The sequence below is a fragment of the Eulemur rufifrons genome, chromosome 7 (assembly GCF_041146395.1).
Source record: "Eulemur rufifrons isolate Redbay chromosome 7, OSU_ERuf_1, whole genome shotgun sequence".
Taxonomy (NCBI): domain Eukaryota; kingdom Metazoa; phylum Chordata; class Mammalia; order Primates; family Lemuridae; genus Eulemur; species Eulemur rufifrons.
In genome coordinates this window covers 28,408,499-28,428,320 of record NC_090989.1, presented here as the reverse complement: position 1 = coordinate 28,428,320, position 19,822 = coordinate 28,408,499, and the positions used below count along the sequence as shown (strand labels likewise).

General features: G+C 33.1%; 1 protein-coding gene across 8 annotated transcripts in view; it reads right to left on the bottom strand.

Moving 5' to 3' along the window:
• Nucleotides 1-19,822, bottom strand: part of ROBO2 (roundabout guidance receptor 2) — a 1,642,423-nt gene that overhangs the window by 1,604,922 nt on the left and 17,679 nt on the right. For all 8 annotated transcript variants that reach the window (XM_069475019.1, XM_069475028.1, XM_069475029.1 and 5 more), the window contains exon 2: nucleotides 11,458-11,579. In XM_069475019.1, the coding sequence (XP_069331120.1) occupies nucleotides 11,458-11,566 (109 nt within the window). In that variant the 5' untranslated portion in view covers nucleotides 11,567-11,579. The remainder of the gene's footprint in view (nucleotides 1-11,457; nucleotides 11,580-19,822) is intronic.

The window sequence follows — 19,822 nt, the reverse complement described above, 5'->3', positions numbered from 1 at the left end:
ATTGAAAAATATCCAAAGTAAGTATATACCAGAAAATGAGAAATAAAGAATGAGGAGTGAGAAGGGGTAGAAATGGTGAGTAACAAGTAGACATATTAAGGAAAAAATTAACCAAAGGTAGTGTATTACTAATATTGCCCCAGCAAAAATAAGTAAGCATATCCATACTGAGAAATGTGGCTTGAAATACACTGAACATGTCAGGTACACACATAAACAGATAACATTTGATTTTTCTTTTGATAATTGGTATGTTTGATACAAAAATCCAAAAATATTATCTTTGTGTAAGAGTTATATATTTATCATTCCAATCTTCACAATGCATTATGTCAAACTAAGCATTAATCCTGTTAATAACAATGAGGGCTATAAATACTGTATGGAAAGAAATATCCTAATAGATGTTAACCATATATTAATCTTCACTGGTTAAGATTTGGTTTGAAGGTCTTTGTGGACAATTAAAACTTGTTTTTATAGGAGAACATAGCAGGTAATTATAATAGTATAATGAAAAAGGCACATTCAAATTAGAAGATATGGGATATTCAAAATAGAAGAACTTGTTTATTTTTAATATAAATACTAATACAGTTCAGAGAAAAATTATGAAATCTCAGACTTCATGGAAAGGCCACATTCTAGTGGGGGTGATCGACAGGTATGGTAATTACCATATAGTGTGGTGGCTGTTGTCATGAGAGAAGCATGTCTTCTTGCAGAGTACTATGGAAAGACTCAAGTAGGGAAAGCCACGCTCCATGAGAGAAACCATGGAAGCTTACAGACAGAAGGACATATCTGAGCCTCATTGAAGAACAAGTTCACCAGGTGAATTTGCATGGGGCTAGGGCAAAACTTCCCATACGTCCATAAATAATGCAAGGGTAGAAAACATAAAGTGTCAGAGAAGTATCTCAGTGTCATAAGAGTCATATTAGCATTCTATTCAACAATAGTTTTTCATTTTCTCTGGCCCTACTCTATACTTATTAAACACAATTTCCAATTGTAAAAACAATTTAAAAAAATTAATCCAAATTTACATTAAAAATAAAGCAAAAGTAAAAAAACCTGAAAGAAAGGTTTTTATTTTGACCATCCAGGTATCATATAGTGAAAGGATTAATAAAATTCCATTAAACATAACACCTAGGTCTTTATTCTCACTCACTATTAAACCCATTTCAATATGGATCTTGTACCAAACCTGCCTTTGCCAAGGTTGCCTGGGGCTTTCTCTTCACTAACTCCAATAGACAATTTTAATTCCTCATCATGTTGGCTTTTGTCCATCCTGAATGCACATATAGCCAGGGTGATCTTTTCCCATCAGATAAGATTTGCTCTTCCATCTTCAGAATTTCCTCTTTTGCTGAAGATCACTTTTAAAAGCCTTAAGTATTTGGCACATCCTTAAGTCTTTAGCTAGATCTAATGCCAGCTTCCCATCAGCTTTTTTTGTTCAAACTACATTAGCCTTCTCTCAACTCCTTAAACAAGGTATATTTCCTGTCTAGGCTCTTTGTGAGTGAATAAATGGTTTGATGAAGACATTTCCTTATTTCCTTTATGCCCCCAAAGTTTTCATTGATCATTCTGATGATGAATTTGTTGTTGTTTCAGTATCTTACTGATCTTATCTTCCATCCAGGTTTAAATTTTCTTCCCTGTATACTGCAGTTGATATAATTTAATTTCCATTACTATGCTTCTCTCTTCTCTATCAATACTCTCTTCCTACAGGGTTTCATCTAGACCAAGAGTCAGCAAAAATTTTGGCAAAGATCCAGTCAGGAAATACTGCAGGTTTTGTGGGCCAAGAGGCAAATTTAGGCAGTTTTCCTTGCAGAAAGTATTCTGTTTCTTTTATATTTTAAACTTAAAAATTCCAAAAAAATTATGACTCATGACTCATACAAAAACAAGCAGCTGACAGATCTGGCTCCTGGGCTGTAGTTTGCCAACCTTCAGCCTCAACTCATGACTTTCAGCATGATCTGAAGGCCTATGACTCTCAAACTCACATATCTAGCCACGTCATATTCTCAGTGTCTGCTTGATATCTCCACTTGGATTCTAATAAACATCTCGATTAGATGAATAAAATGTAAAATCAATCACACACATGCACCCACCCACACCTCTGCCACTTGTAATCTACTTCATGTCATCAAGCCTTTCCCATTTCAGTAAAAGTGATCGTAATTCACCAGGTCCCCAGGTCCAAATACTTTGGTATGATCCTTGATCAGTAAATCCTATCAGCTCTATCTTCAAAACAACTTCCAATCCCAACCAATTTTCTACAACTTTGTTGCTATAATCATCATCCCAACCAGCATCATCTTCCAACTGGACAGGTACAAGAGTCAGTCAAATGGATCCCTTTTCTCCACTAATGTATCCTGCCCCAATAATATATCCATCATACTGCAGAGAGAGGGAACTGTGGAAGAGTAAATCTGACTGTGTATCACATCTCTATCTTAAACCTTTCAACAGATTTAATTTACATCCAAACTTTGCAACAAAATCCAAATTTGGTCCCTGAGAGCACCCACATCATGTCTCCCAATCTCAAATGAAATATCAGTTTCTCAGAGAGAGAAATTCCCTGAAACCCTTAGAGCCAGCTCAGTGCCTCCCTATTTGCCAGTTTTACTCAATCACAGTCTCACATCTAATCTTCTTCATAGTCCTTCATACTACTGATTTGTTTATGTATTTGTGTGTCTTTTTCCCCTTTCCCTCATCATTACACTATAACCACTTGAGTCTCTGTTTCTTCATTGCTGTATGCCAAGTTTCTGGCACATAGCGGGCCCTCTATGACTATTTGTTGATTGACTTACTGACCAGTATGTATTTGCTAATTGTTTTTACTAATTTTGAAGTTATTCTGTTTCTCTTTTCCCTTTCTTTATTTTTCTCCCTTTTTTTCTCTCTTTATGCTTTTCTACCTAGTATTAAAGTGTACATCATTTTGTATCCTCAGCATTTTTCCTGTCACTCTACCATGAGAGGTTGATTCCCCACCAAAAAACTCTATTTTGGCCAAAACAAAGCCATAAGGCAAGGCAGAATAGGGTAAATGTTTGCTGGGTAGAAGGAAATACTTTCCTACCAGGAAGACAATTTCACCAGGAAGTAAATAAACAGAACCCATTTCTGGTTATTCCTAGTTCCCAAGATTTGAAGCCAGTAAGTTTTTCCACTTTCAAGTATTCTTGAATATGGAGATGAAAGGTGTCTATTGAGAGCTATTAACTCATTACCACTGTCTAAATTTGGATTCCAGAAACACAACTTAATATGGTATCAATTGACAAGATAGTAATTTGAAAGCATTTTTATCAGCATCATCCAACAGAACAAATGACCTTTCTAATTAGTATCTTCAATTAAGTACCTAAATCTTAATAAGAAGTTATACATTATGCTAAATTGCATTGGAACACTATTCCAGAAAGCTTTCAAATTGATTAAAAATTAGATATTCAGTAATGAGAAAGACAAAAAGATAAAATCTGATTTTAATCAATTTAAATTAGAATTTAACATTAATATACTAGTGTGTAGTTGACTGCAAGAGAAATAAACCAAAATTATTGATTTTTTAGTGGCGACATTCGAAACTCATAATGAATTATCAAAAAGAAAACACAAAATCTCCGTCAACTTTCCACCTCACTCCAAACAATAGCCCAATCATCACAATAGCAAGTAAGATTCTACACAATTACTATTCCTTCTCTTCCATTCTGTTCCTTCTCAGATCTTCTAATACTCCCCATCAGGTGAGCTTTGCTCTGGCCATAATAGTTTCTTTGCTATTCCTGCAAAACACTAGAATGTTCAAGGTGTACATACTTGCTGCGCTCTCTGCAAGGAATGTTCTTCCTCTAAATCCCTGTGTGGATCAGGCCCTCACTACTTTGGACTCCCAAATGTGATCTTTTCTGGGTGGCCTTTCTTAACTATCCATTAAAAATTATCCTCTCAGAATTCTATGATATTTAACCATCTAAACTTACTATACATTATATATCTATGTTGCTCAGTGTCTTCCATTTGTCTCCTGACATTATAATGCAAACATCATGATGGCAGACTTTTTGGCCAATTTTTTTCACTCAGAATTGTTCTTAGCCCAAGGGTAATACTTTATAAATATTTGTTGAATAGATAAATGCACAGTTTGAGTAATTAAGGAGTTTATAAATAAATAAGGAAAAAACACAAACCAAGAATTATAATGAAGATTGAGAAATATTGATAGTGTTGTGTATGAGGAGCTGTGTAGCTATGAGAAACACCACCAAAATAAGAAGGAGGAATCTAGGAAGAGACACAGAGGATGTGATATACGAGTTGAAGGACAAAAAGAAGATAGACAGATGGAGATAAGAGAGGGAGGAAGATCTTACAAACATGCATCAGAAGTTACCATAAGAAAAATAAATAAAATATCATCATCACTAGAAAAAACAAAGATAAGATACATTGCATTGCAATTACTAGGTCATACATAATTAACTATAAAAAAACCCAGTTTATGCTTTGATAAAGTTACAATTGATAAATAGATTATGCTGTGATATGACCATACATTCACATAAATCTTAGTGCTTCCTAACTTTGTAGAAAAAGCTTTTAGACAAGATACGATGATTTAAGGAAGCAAAGTTGCTGATGGACGAGGCATGTCCCTTAAAGACAAACACTATGAACACTGTGCATAGTCTTCATAATGGAAAGATGCCAGATTATTTTTTTGAGTCTCTTAAAATCTCACTCGGCAACTCTGAAATTCATGTGTAATTCATGAGGTTTTTTTTTTTTTTTTTAAGAAACCTAACAAGTGACAGAGAAGTGACTCTTAAGCTTGTTTTATGTTGATATAGATACAGCATTTTATATATATATATATATATATATATATATATATATATAAAATCAGTAGAAGAGGTAGACACGAACAGTAAGAATTAAAAATAAGCAGTAACTTTCGACAAAGGCTGTGGCACCTAGGCTCCCACGTAAGGCCTTTTGGAATCTCTTGACCACCAACATCATCCAGGCTCTAGTACTTTAATTTGTACACAAAGAGCTAATATTGCTCTTAAAGCACAGTTTTAGCACTTCAAACCAGGGGATGGTTATGAGTTTGGTCATAGGGTAATGTGGAATAAGGCAAGTGCCTTCTTCATGGAAGAAACCTTTTTCCTAAGCCTCTTTCCATTCTATTCCTATTTTTTTATTGGGAGGGAGGGCAGGAAAGTCCTAGGAAAAACTTCATATATAAATTCATTTTTTAAAAATATACATTATATTTTAGTATTAATAGCTTATGTTAGAGAATCTTAAATTATGCATTTCTTATACCTGATCCTATCACTTTGACCTTTTATTTCTCTGTTTATTTACATAATTTCTTTCTATCCCTCTTTCTATCTCTATAGCTTTTTTAATCTCTTTACTCAAAATTTGACTTCCTTTTTTCTCTGTATATGTGGCTGGGGAGAGAGATGAGGCTGGCTATCATATGATACAGACAATGATGTCCAGTAGATTTGCCTATTCGTCATGCTGAATTCCATAACAAATTCCCAATACAACCAAAATCTACAAATTAAATTTTAATTTTAAATCAGTGGCCTGTACAGTCTCCAAATACATGCAAATAGAAGACTAAAGCTCAATAAAAATGTTTACATCACTTAATATAGTGTTTAAAATAATTTTTCCTAAATATATTTAATTTAATTTTAGAGGGTTGAAGAATCTTCTTTAAAATGAGATTTACCTTAAAGAACAAATTAAATGAAACATGTTATTTTATGTTACATGATAAGGAAAAAAAAATTTAAATGTTATGAATGAGTGACATCCAAATATTGGGTGATATAATGCAATTTTAGTAAAATGAGCTACAAATTACCAAATTTTTACCCCATAAAAACTGAACATTCTACAACTTGCCTTGGTTCCATGACAATGTCTTTGATGCTAAGAAAGACCATTTAAAACACAAAAACAAAATACCACACAATGATTTAATTTAAAAGCATCTAATCTAAGTTGTGGAAAGAAATCCTTTCCTGCAGAAAAAAATAAAAGCTTTTTTCTTTTCTGTTTTTAAGGAAGTACTTCACATCTTTACCAGATATTACAGCATACACCTTCCATACTATCTCTCATCCAGATTGCATAAAAGGGCTTACACTGACTACTTTTAGAAATACAACTTTCACATTACCAAAGGATCTGACATGCATGACAAATCTATACAGATCATTTCATCAAGAAACCAAATTTTGAAGAAAAGTTCTTCAAAAACATTACTGTCCATAAAGAAAATCCATGGACATTCTTAAATTGCCACTATCCCTGTTTACCATACAATATGAAACTTTCAAGCTCTAAGAGTGGTGCATTGCATATAATTTCCAAAAATGGATGGCTTCTTTTATAGGAAAAAGCTGTTGGAAATGACCATTAGGATTATAAATGTTCTTGGGTGTGTATATTCATTTGAGTTAAAAGCGTTGGATATTTGTATCTAAAATTTTAAGAAGTTTGAATCAAAAACCAGAATTACCTATGTAACATAATTCTGCTATAGACTAAATTAAATCCAATTAAATTTCTCCCACATATTCTTACCTAGTCCAATAGAAAAGTCTTTACATTTGACAAAGAATGTAAGAAACATTGGCTTCTATTATATAGCAGGGTTCAATTTCACCACTGCTTAGCTTGATGATATGTTACGGTCACATCTCTTGGGATACACAAATAATCATTCAGTATTCACTGCCAAATGTCTGAGCTCATCTTTCTTAAAACAAGATTGAATTATATGATGAAAATAATTTACCAAGCAACCTCTAAAACAATAAACTCTAGGTAGCATTAAGGTTGTTCATGGTGATTAGTCCTTACCAATGGTGATCCTAAGATGTTATAACTCATAGGTCACATGATCAGAGATTTTCTAATTAAAAAGCTATAGCTATCAACCTTCAATTCAAAGTTAGATATTATCTTCAGTTACTGACAAAATTACAAAATCACTTAAATTTCTTAAATAAAAGAGAAAATAAATAAAACAATAAAAATAGCTTTCAGATGCACTGGGAAAAGATTATAAGGGACTGGATGGAAGGAAGGATAGAGAGAGAATGAGAGAGGGAGAGAGTTCTTGATCTGTCTATCCTTCCTACGATTCTTGGATACTTTTACTCTGATCTCTCTAGAGAAAAATTGGATGTCAGACAATGAAATACAAGACACAAGAGATTGGCTCAGTATAATTACATGTAATGATTGCAAGACAATGTAGTTAAAGAACTTGCTAAATAGGATGACAAAATGATCTGCTTTTCCAAAATTTTGCTCCTTTACTGAAACATAATTTCATGGTGGAGATCATAAAACTGAAGATTGCCAGATATTATTAGATTTTGTTTTTTAAATGCTTAATATCTGAGCCAAAATCTTGTTATGAAAATGGAAGATAAATTAAATTGAATTGTCCTCAAAATTTAAGTTTGCTACATAAGTCAGTTCCCCTTGCTTCTTCAAAATGTCAGACATTATCGCATCTAGCATCAGGGTTTCAGTTTGGAACTTAAGCATACAAACTCATCATGGAAACCAAATTGATTAGAATGTTCTGTGTATTTGTGATAACAAGTTAAAAATTATTACTATATTTAAACCTTATCTTAGTGACAAAAACACTAAAATAACGCTAATTCAAAAACTCTGGTAAACTAGCTTTTGAAAATAGTGACATATTAATTTCATTCTTCTTTTAAATATTCATATTATGTTCCCCCCAAAAGAACACCTTTATTATATACCAAAAAAGCACTCCTTTATTAAAGCCATTATAACAGAAATATTTTTAAAGAATTATCAAACAGCATTAATGAATTGTTTATTTCCTTTTCCAAGTCAAAATCTTTATTTTTAGCAAGCATTCTCCTTAATCCCAAGCTGCTTTGTATTGCCTTTACATTCACACTGATCTTAGCAAATGTTTTTTTCTAAGTGTTTATTACCTTAATAACACATTCATATTATTATTTAAACATATTTTTGGAGGAGTGAAAAAATGGGCTTGCTTATTTGGGAAATAATTTCTCAGTTTGGAAATAACTGCTACTGGCACTCCAGAGAATCAATCTGTAAATCCACTGGGCTCTCTGGTGCCTTTCCATAGCCCCTCTTCTCAGGCAGCACTCCCAGGGTTTTGCTTGTTGTGCTATAGATTACACTTATACTTATTAAATATTAGTTTAGTTTTATCTAAATTATCCCAAAGTCAGCATCTAACTTCATTGTTTGGAAATGTGTCTCATGATAATTCCTTAAAAGACAAATAAATCTGAACATTTATATCACTTGTTTTATATTCATACTAGGTATATTTTCTTTTAAAATTCACATACATTATAATTTATCTTAAAGATTGGCTTCATTTGCACATATTGATCATTTTCTGATGCACAAACCTCCTAAGCAGCATAGATATGGACAGAACCCAAGTTGAGGAATGATACTCTGAAGACCAGCATTCATTATTACATAAGTCAGAAGTCAGGGAAATGGATGTTCTCAAGCAGATGTATTTCTTGACAGATAAAAATTCTACAAGGAACATCTACCTGCTTCCAATCCACTATGCATCCCTTTCCCCTTATTTTGACCCCAATACCCCCAGAGAGATCATGGCCCACAATTCTTATTTAGAATTCACAATGCATTTTTTTTATTTCAGCTTATTATGGGGGTACAAAAGTTCAGATTATATATATTGCCCATGTACCGCCCATCCCCCCGAGTCTTACATCCCACTTGTTACAAGTGATGGTTGTACACAGTTGCATACTGAGTATGATGTCTCATGTATATTCTTGATTAAACAGACTTGTCTTCTGTCCTTACAACTTAACTACTGTTTCTAACGTGGTTTCTATAGGAAAGAACATCCATATTTCCCAATGACTTATTTAGAATATAATCTACTCATAAATATGAGTAGCTCATATAGAACATATAGTTTAGCTTTACTTTTTATGCCTAAGAAATTTAATTTTATGTGAAAATGACATTATTACATTTGAATTCACTTTGCTGTAAAAATCATACTTCATTGATAGTTAATAATAATCTTGGACTTAGGGGATCCAAATAACCAATGCTTAAGGAAGAGTTTTAAACTTAATATACAGAAAATCTTATTTATTAATTTATTTTTAGTGAGGTAAAATATATATAAATAATTCATCATCTTTACTATTTTTAAGTATACAGTTCAGGTGTAACAAATACGTCTATATTCTTTTTTCCCACCATTCCCTCCTTATTTTAAAATTTTTAATGTATTATTTTCTTGCCAGCAGTAAGGAGCTTTTAGGTTTTTATTTTAAAAGATACCTAATAAAATTTATTTTAAAATACTTTAAAAATTCTGCTTAATTGAAAATCCAAAATCCAAAAATAATATTTGATAGGTAATGAGGCCAATTGATCTAAATGACAATATGCAGCTTGGGTTATATGTACAATTATAAGGTTTGCTTATCATACCTAAGAAATCTACTTCTCTCAATCTAGCTACCACAAAGGAAGCAAAATTCCCTTAATCATAATATTAAAACACTCCATTATGTTTTCTATTAATGCAAATATTAATAGAATCATTGTCTACTTTAATTTATACTTTGAATCACTGTCTATTTTAATTTATTCTTTTAAAAAGAAACTAAATTACTTAACTCGCATTTACCATTATAAGCTTCACTATGGCTAAGCTTGGAATTGATTTCAGGGCTTTTTGTAATAAATGATGGTCACTTTCAAAGGAAAGAATATTTGAGCAATCAATACTGAGGAAAGAATAAAAGGTTTGGACAAATAAAACAGAAGATACTTATTTTTTATCCAATATTTTAAATATCTAATAAGCTATTGCCCATCTAGAACAAGCCATTATTCCTGGAAATGATAGGAAGGAGTTTTGGCAATCCTATGTAATACTACATCTCCTGTTGGATCATAAGTACAAAAAGAAAAAAAAAGAAAAGAAAAAACTGTTGTCATACTGCATTTTAGTGATCCCACACATTGCCAGAGGAATAAACAACTCTCTTAGCCAACAGAAATGCAATATAGCTACTGCCTACAGATTCTTGTTTTAGATCTTTGGTGAAAAAACATACTATATGTTTTAAATATGATTTTCTGATATTATTTGGATCATAAAAGAAATGAAAAATGAGAATTCAAGTACGATGTTAACATAAATTCTTAAAGGAATGAAAGTATTAAAATCAAAGTTTATCTTAATTAACAAAATTATCTGCATATATGTATTCATACCTAGTCACACACAAAGACACGCTTGCATTTGTATTTTTAAAAAATACCTATTTCATTTAAAAAATTCATTGAACAATATTACATATGGCAAGAAAACTCCTGTTTTTGAAGTATCTTTTTAATAGAGTTAATAAATTTACTTGAATATTTACTTATTGGATATTTTGGAAACCAAAGGACCAGGAAAACCCAGGTCCATCAAAATTATATAATACCATTACACACTTTTAGTTTTATCTGGAGTAACATACCTACCCCTGTAACTTTCCTGCTCACAGATTTCCTTTCAAGCCTTGATAAACACAGAAACAATGTCAAATATACTCTCCCCCAAGGAAATAAAAAATTCAGGGGTGCCAGGACTTCTTATGCAAAATATTAAATTGCAATTTGTACCTGAGCAGGCAATACACTTCCAAGCATAATATGATACTTATCACAAAATAAATTCACAGGTACTAGCTTTGGCATAAACCACTCTGCAGAGCTGTTGATTAAATCAGTATTGAAAACCTTATTACAAAAATCTATGACCGTTTTCTATTCTCCAAAGGACATTTCAGGACACCAAAACCTTGCAACTCCACCCTTCATCAATTTTTTTCCCAAATATATTTGGCAGAACAATGAGGAACATCAAATTACTTACTTAATTTCTGAAGAACATCACGTCCTTTAAGAATACGTTCTTGAAATTTAAAAAATTAAACATAAAAATCACTAAAGGAAAGCAACAGAGATCAAAAAACTTCTCTGCAAAGATTAAAACCTTTATATGCTTTACGTTCTTGTGAAATTCCAAACACACAGACACACACATATAAACAGCATCTACTATAACAAAGTAAAGCCACTTTTGCAAATTTCAGATTTTATACACTGACTCATACCTAATTCTATTTCAATTTAACTGATTCAGAGGCATTACAGAATACTTTAACAAAAAACGGAAAAGATTATAACAAATCGATTGAATATCAAATCAAAAATCCACATAATTTCATCATAAAATGAAACTCACATCTGGTTCTCAGAGGATTAGAACATGCAAGCACTTACCTTGGCCTTGTCCGTTTCCCTGCTGACCCCAAAAGATCACAATCATCATTAGCAGTCCCGGAGTCCACGTCCACATACTTCTGGTGACACTTTCTTGTCGTCTGGCCATTGCATTTTAAACTCTGCATAGTGAGTGGGGCAGGTATGAAAGTAAAATAAATTACATTCTTAAAGAAATATATGGCCTTTATCAAAAAAACCCAAAACAACACATGTTGGCTTGGATGTGGAGAGACAGGAACACTAATACACTGCTGGTGGGACTGCAAACTAGTGCAATCCCTGTGGAAAGCATTATGGAGGTATCTTAAACAGATTCAAGTAGACCTGCCATTTGATCCAGCAATCCCATTATTGGGCATATGCCCAAAGGAAAAAAGGTCATTCTGTAACAAAGACACATGTACCCGAATGTTTATAGTGGCACAATTCACAATAGCAAAGATGTGGAAACAACCCAAATGCCCATCAATACATGATTGGATTAGTAAACTGTGGTATATGTATACCATGGAATATTACTCAGCTATAAGAAATGATGAAGATACGACATCTCTATGGTTCTCCTGGAGAGAGTTGGAGCCCATTATATTAAGTGAAGTATCCCAAGAATGGAAAAACAAGCATCACATGTACTCACCAGAAAATTGGTTTCCCTGATCATCACCTAAATACACATCTGGGAACGACACCAATTGGATATCAGACTGAGGTGGGGGGTGAGGGAGGGGATGGGTGTATGCCTACCAATGAGTGCATTGCGCACCGTTTGGGGAATGGTAACGCTTGAAGGTGCTGACTCGGGAAGGTGGGGTGGGGAAGGGAGGGATATATACCTACATGATGGGTGCAACGCGCACTATCTGGGGAACAGACACGCCTGGAGCTCTGACTTGGGGGGAAAGGCGGTACAGGAGCAACGTATGTAACCTGCAATTCTGTATCCCCCATAACAATAAGATGAAATAAAAAAAAAAAGAAAGAAAGAAATATATTACTACTCAAATCTCATAACTAATGTACGTTGTGAAGGTACAAATAAATTATCCTGCTTACAAGGAGATAACATTTGAAAATCATTTCTCCCTGTAGGATTCTTAGGATGATGATTAATATGAAATCTCATTCACCTTTAACCCCATATTCTAAACATTCATGTGAATGATATTTTTAAATATAATTTTGCAAAATAGACCATTAAACCTATCAGTGCTTAAAAAGTACTCCCAATATACCAGTTATAGTTCAGTCAAGCAAAAAATGGTATGTGGACACTATATCGTGTTATTTAGGCAAATTGATGCATTATAAACACCATGTCATTACTATGCACATATACAAAAATGCCTTTTCAACACATTTATGTAAGTTTAGAATATCATAAAATATTCTCAAAGTTTGAGGTCAGTGGTATTCTAGTTATATCAGTAATTTTAACAAAATGAAGAGATTCATCATGTACACAAAACTAATCTTGTTTACTTAAAATTGAGAGTAAAATTAAGTATAGATATCAAACAACATTTGTAATTCCAATCTAGATATATAATCCATAGAAACTCTTATACATACATACATTATATATGATAAAATATACTTGAATGTTCATTTGAAACTGTTTCTCATACTGATAAATGAAAATACTCAGTGCTCATCAAAGGATAGTTATCTATTCATACAATTAAATGATATACACTAGCTAGAATGTATAAACTTGAGTCACATGTACCAATATGGATAAGGGTAAAAAATGAAGAGTGAAGCAAAAATAGAAAGTTGCAACATGATAGGTTCAAAACTTTTTACAGGTAAATAAGTAAAACAGTTAAAACTATACATTTTATATGTGCATAAATATGTAATACAGTACAATAATGCTGAAGAATGCTAAACACCTCCAAGATCAAAATTAAGAAGTTACAAGATTACAATTTAAATAGTGATCAAGGGGATTCTTAAATCAGAAATTTCTTTTAAACCTCAATTTTTCCACAGTTGACAAAATATGGAGCTAAGGAAAGTATTAAATAAATTCAATGATTTCCAGAATAAACTCTTTATTAAAAATGCTACGCAATCATAATTTCAGTAAACTTGGAAGAGAATCCAGCCATCCAGAAGTTTTGCTTTTCCCTTTCTCCTACATCAAAAAAGAGAAGGATTTAATTACCCACTTTGTGTTACTTCATTTCAGACTCATAGTAAAGGGAAATTTAAGGATTGTCTAACTTAAGCTCCTTCATGTTAAATGACCAATCAGGGGAAAAGATTGCAATGGCATTTCTGAATCCATGCGTAAGGACGGAATGTTGATGGCTATGATAGTCTTAGTACTAATAAATATTTCTTGAAAACTTACTGCACCCCAGGTTATTTTACTGTGCTAAATGTCTTACATTCTTGAAAGCCTATGAACTAAGCAGTTTCAAAATCACCATTTCCCAGCGGAAAAAACCAAGGCTTAGAGAAAAGCCACACACTTCCCTAGTCGTGCAATTAATAGGTACTGTTTTTGAGATTTGAGCCAAAACAGGATGACTTCAAAGCCTGTGATCTGGAAAACCACTAGGCAGGACTTTAGGACCTTCTAACTGTAGTCCAGTAATCATTAAACAATGATGCTGATAAGAGGAAAAAGAGATCTATTGCATGCAGAACCTTATGCATTTGATCACAAATAAACATCTTAAAATTGAAAATCATTAAAACATAAGGCAACTTAATTATTATAATTAATTCCTAATATCATCAACCTTTTCCATGTTGAACAAATATATTTTATCATGTTTTATATATGTATATGTACATATGAGTGTTCCTGTGGGTTATATACCTGGATTTGTAATTACAAGTGTTTTGTGATTTCCAGAATTAATTTTACTCTTAATTTGAAGTACACAAGATTAGCTTTGTTTAGTTGTTGAATCTCTTTTAAAATTAAAATTACCGATATTACTAGAATGCCAGTTAACTCAAAACTTGAGAATAGTTTATGAGACACAATTCAAAACTTCAGAATATATTATGATGAATTGGAGTGTCCAAGGCAAATCTCACCACCACACTAACACCTATTAGAATTATTAATAATTTTACATTGAATAAAATATGAGTAATATCACAAAAGAGCAATAGTAATGTCTGATTATTTGTTTAGGGTCAGGGAGCAAGACAGGCTGTTGTTCCCAAAGACTAATCCTAGTGGTATACATATACACAAGTATATATGTGTGTGCATGCAGGCACTTTTTAAACCACTAATTGTTAGAACTTTGTTCCCTTCTAATCACTGTGTAACTATTTCACCTGGTACCAAAATATCAAAATTAACTCTCAAAATGTATCACCCTTCAATGAGCTACTTTTGCAAATGATTTTTATGTAATATTTCCTTAACCTCTGCTGACCTACGCACAGTAGTCATTTAAAAAGGCATAATTTTTACTGTTCTACATAGACTGAGGCAGTATTTGAAAAATCTTAAAATACTCTTCAGGGAAGATTGGCATATAAAACACCAGTTCCACTATATATTTTAGTAAAACTTTAAAGAACAGATGGCTTTTGAAATGTTATTATAATGAAAAGAAATGTAACCTTCCCCTCTGAGTTGTTTATAGAAAACTAATATTTCATAAATGCCAAGTTACTGTGATGTATTATCTGTATGCCATCTCTTCCATTCTATAAATATAAAAATCATAGCTTTCTAAGTAATTTTGTTATCAATCAATAACTATACTCATATAAGATAAAATCAATGCATTTTTTAAAAATCAATATGAAAGAAAAATCAGAAATAATTAGAAAAAAGCATGCTAGATGAATTAGAAAATAAAGTAACATTTACCATAAAGATATGGCATGGACTCCTCCATCTTTTTTTAGAATATTTTTTTATGCATGTAAGAATGAAAACTAAATGCTAAATGCCTACCTTATTTTATGTACTTCTACTTGTACCCCTTCTTTTTAAAGATTAGAATGAGTCCTAAAGCATCAATAGTTGGGCCCATTGTGCTCTTCTGCCCATAAAATAGATGTGAGTTAGCCTTCAGATTAGTAATGACTATACAAACACACCTTGACTCAATAGTGTTCATCTTGCTCTTTCAAATGTTTAAAGTCACCAAAGAAAAGAAAATGGACCTCAAGAATATATTGTATATTAGATTTTGTCTTACATAATAGCTAATTAGTTTAGTTAAACAAGGCTTTTTTTTTTTAGTATATTATGGGGGTACAAATGTTTAGGTTACATATATTGCCTTGGCCCCACTTGAGTCAGAGCTTCAACTGTGTCCATCCCCCAGATGGTGTACATCACACACATTAGGTGTGAATATATCCATGCCCTCCTCCTCCCTCCCTCCTGCCTGACACCCAGTGAATGTCACTACTATATGCGCACTTAAGTGTTGGTAAGTTAAGTCAGTTAATACCAATTTGATGGTGAGTACATGTGGTGGTTGTTTTTCCATTCTTGTGATACTTCACTTAGTAGAATGGGCTCTAGCTCTATCCAGGATAATACAAGAGGTGCTAGATCACCATTGTTTTTTGTGGCTGAGTAGAACTCTACCATATACATATACCACATTTTATTAATCATGGATCGATGGGCACTTGGGTTGTCTCCACATCTTTAAGCAAGGGTTTTGGAACAAACAGCACTATGAAATGGCGCCATGGTGTCCTAAGGGTTCACAGTCTATCTCCAGGATTTTCTCTATCAAATGGAGCCACAGTGATACCACCTGGTCTGAAGGATGCTTTACATCTAGAGGCACCAACTAAAAAGGACAGCCCTGAGTTAAGTGGCTGTAGAACAGCTGCTATAAAAGCAAACAGAAGCTTTTAGGTATTAGGACCACTTCAATTACAGACTATCCCTGGGTTATATCTGCAAGCAGCTTCAAAAACCTTTCTGCCCTCCCCTCAGTGGTTCTACTGCTTATGTGGACCTTCTAGATCATTTTTTCTTCCCCAGCCAGGAGACTTTACCAACCATCTGAGTCATAGTATGTACGAAGTTCATTCTTAAACAAAGTCTGTTTCTACATGCAGATAAGTAATGCCTCAGACTTGCTATGCCACTGTAAACTAGAGAGGGTGGCTCTAGTCAGCTTCTAGTATTAGTTTTTATAGCAGCTATTAAAAAAAAATTCCTCCCTGGAACAAAGTGTCCTTGCAAGTACCTCTCTGTTGGCAACAGGCCTCTTTACTAAAGTGCTTCTCCAGTGAGAATTGGGCTGTACCAATACATGCCCAGGTTGACGATCCTTTTGCTCAACTTCTCCATTATAAAGCAACCTCTTTGATCACCCTTTTAAAACTAAAGGCCAAAGAATCAAATGAGATCAGGAAGTGACCATAGCTCTCAGGTCATCAATTCCTCTTCTTGGCGTATTACAGGAACACAATCTAAGTCAGAAAAACATAGCAGAGCCCATTACGGCTCTTGAGTTCTAGTTATTAACATTGATTTTTTTCAATGGAAAAGTCTCATTAAATGCCATCACATGACTTACATTCAGTAATAACTTAAATTAAGATATAATACCAGAGCCTTACTTTAATATTGTCCTTGGACTAGGTGCCATTGAATAATTTTTAAAAGGGATTTTTTTGACCTTAGTAAATTCTCACAGAAAGGACCTATCTCAGTCCAAACTATACCTGGTGTTTAATAGTGATGTCCAAAATCCTGTATAATCAAAATTAATATTGCAACATACATAAATTACATGTGTAGATATATGCATACACTTGTAACTATTAATGCTATTTATTTGTTTCAATAATATAAAACTTACAGATTGAAAATATAACTCTATGCCATCATGTTTTAGAATAAAGATCTCAGACGAAAACAGAAAACTTGACTTCTGACCCCATTTAATTTCTGTGACAAATTAATTCATCTCTTCAAGATTAAGTCCCTACATATGCGACAAATGAAAAAAAAAATCTCTAAGATTCCTGCAAGTTCTAAAGTATTATAATTCTACTCTTCCATTAGTTCAGGGGAAACTGATTAATCACTTGCTAATTTGCACCACAAGAAACCAGTCATCTTGAAACAGAAACATAATATACTCTTCTGTCTCCCAAAGTATGATACATAAATGTTGTGTTTTAGAATCATACAGGACATCTAGTGAAATGTACAGTCCTGGGTATCACTAAGGACATGCTGTGGGTGATGCCTTGGAAAATACATTGTAATAACTCCAGGTGGTTATTTGTCATCCTAAAATTAGGAATAACTAGTTTATAAAATTGTACATACTTAAAAATTGTAGATACACAGATTTCATAGAAACCTAAAGTCTTTCTGATCTTAATCAAATAACACTCTACATTCATACTTTCAGTGAAAAAAAAAACCTAAAACTACAGGTTTAGCAATAATCGTTCTAAAGTTAGAGTCATAGGGGCTTCAAGTCTCTTCAGAGAGGTGGAGTGATTTTTCTTCCTAAGGATTATGGAATTTCTAAAGTACCATAAAAGCATTCTTCACTATCCTGATACCCTCTCAAGCAGACTTAAAATTGAGCCATCCCCAGAACAGATTCCCTGACCCATATCTCTTTTATTAAGACAGGGCAAGGGACCTTTGAGTCTTGGAACACACATGAAGTGATTAGATGGTGGACTCCACTGGACCTATTGGTCTATATCCAATTAGTTCACCCAACAAACACATGTGAGATACTACAATAGTTACTGAAGTGCAGTAATGAATAAGAAAGCCAGAGTCCCTGCACTCTAAGGGTTGTCATTCTAGAGAGGAAGACAAGTGCAGAAACCTAATTAAACAAAGAGGGGAGATCATTACAAAATGCATCTACATGCAAAGTAAAGCAAGGGACTGAAGACACAACGGTGTTGGAGGAAACAGGAGATAGATGAAGTCTTAATTTGGATTATACAAGATTTATACATATAATTTATATATATATTGTGATATTAATTTTGATTATATAGACTTTAACCACTTCTTTCAGGTAATATTTAAAATAAGACCTAAAAATAAGAACAGCTAATTTTGCACACAATAGGAAAAGAATCTTTTAGGAAGACAAACTAGAATGTTCCAGGGCCCTGATAGAAGGGAGATTTTGACATGTGTAGGAAAACTATAAATTACATGTGTGAAAAATTGAAAACTATAAATATGGATAGAATGAAAAAGGAAGAAAGGTTAATGAGATACGGCTGAAAGAGAAGAAGATGTGAAACTACACAGGTCTTTATTGGTAATGGTGAAGAATGTGGGTTTTATTCCAGGTACATTAGAAGTTTAGGGAGAGGTATAAGCTTATACACATTTTAAGAGATCCCTTTGGTTTCTATGGAACTAATAGAGCATAGAGGATTAATAATTACAGTAGGTATTGGATGTATAGCATGCAAATATTTTCTCAAATTCTGTGTCCGATAAAGGGCTAATAACCAGAATTTACAAATCAAGCAAGAATCAAGAAAATCAGCAAGTAAAAATCAAACAACCTCATTAAAAAGTGGGCAAAAATATGAACAGAAGCTTTTCAAAAGAAGATAGACTAATGGCCAATAAACATATGAAAAATGTTCAATGTCTCTAATCATCAGGGAAATGCAAATCAAAAGCACAATGAGATACCACCTAACTCCAGTGAGAATGGCTTTTTATCAAAAAGTCCCAAAATAACAGATGCTGGCATGGATGTGGAGAGAAAAGAACACTTATACACTGTTGGTGGGACTGCAAATTAGTTCACCTCTATGGAAATCAGTATAGAAATTCCTCAAAGAACTAAAAGTAGACTTATCATTTGATCTAGCAATCCTACTACTAGGTATTTACCCAAAGAAAAAAAGCCATTTTATCAAAAAGACACTTGTACCCGAATGTTTATTGCAACACAATTCACAATTGCAAAGATGTGGAATTAACCCAAGTGCCCATCAATTCATGAATGGATTAATAAAATGTGGTATATGTATACCATGGAGTACTGCTCAGCCATAAAAAATGAATTAATATCTTTTGTAACAATCTGGATGAAACTAGAAACCATTCTCCTAAGTGAAATATCACAAGAATAAAAAAAAAAAAAAACATGTACTCACTATTATATTGGAACTAAGTGATCTGCATCATGTGCACGTATGGAAGTAAAACTCAATGGAAATCCAGCAGGTGGGGCAGGGATGGGTACAATCATACCTAACAGGTACAATACACACTATCTGGGTGATGGGTACACATAACTTTGACTCGAACTATACAAAAGCAATTCATGTAGTCAAAACCCTTGTACTCCTGTAACATTATGAAATAAACAATTAAAAAAAAGAATTACAGTAGGTAGACTAA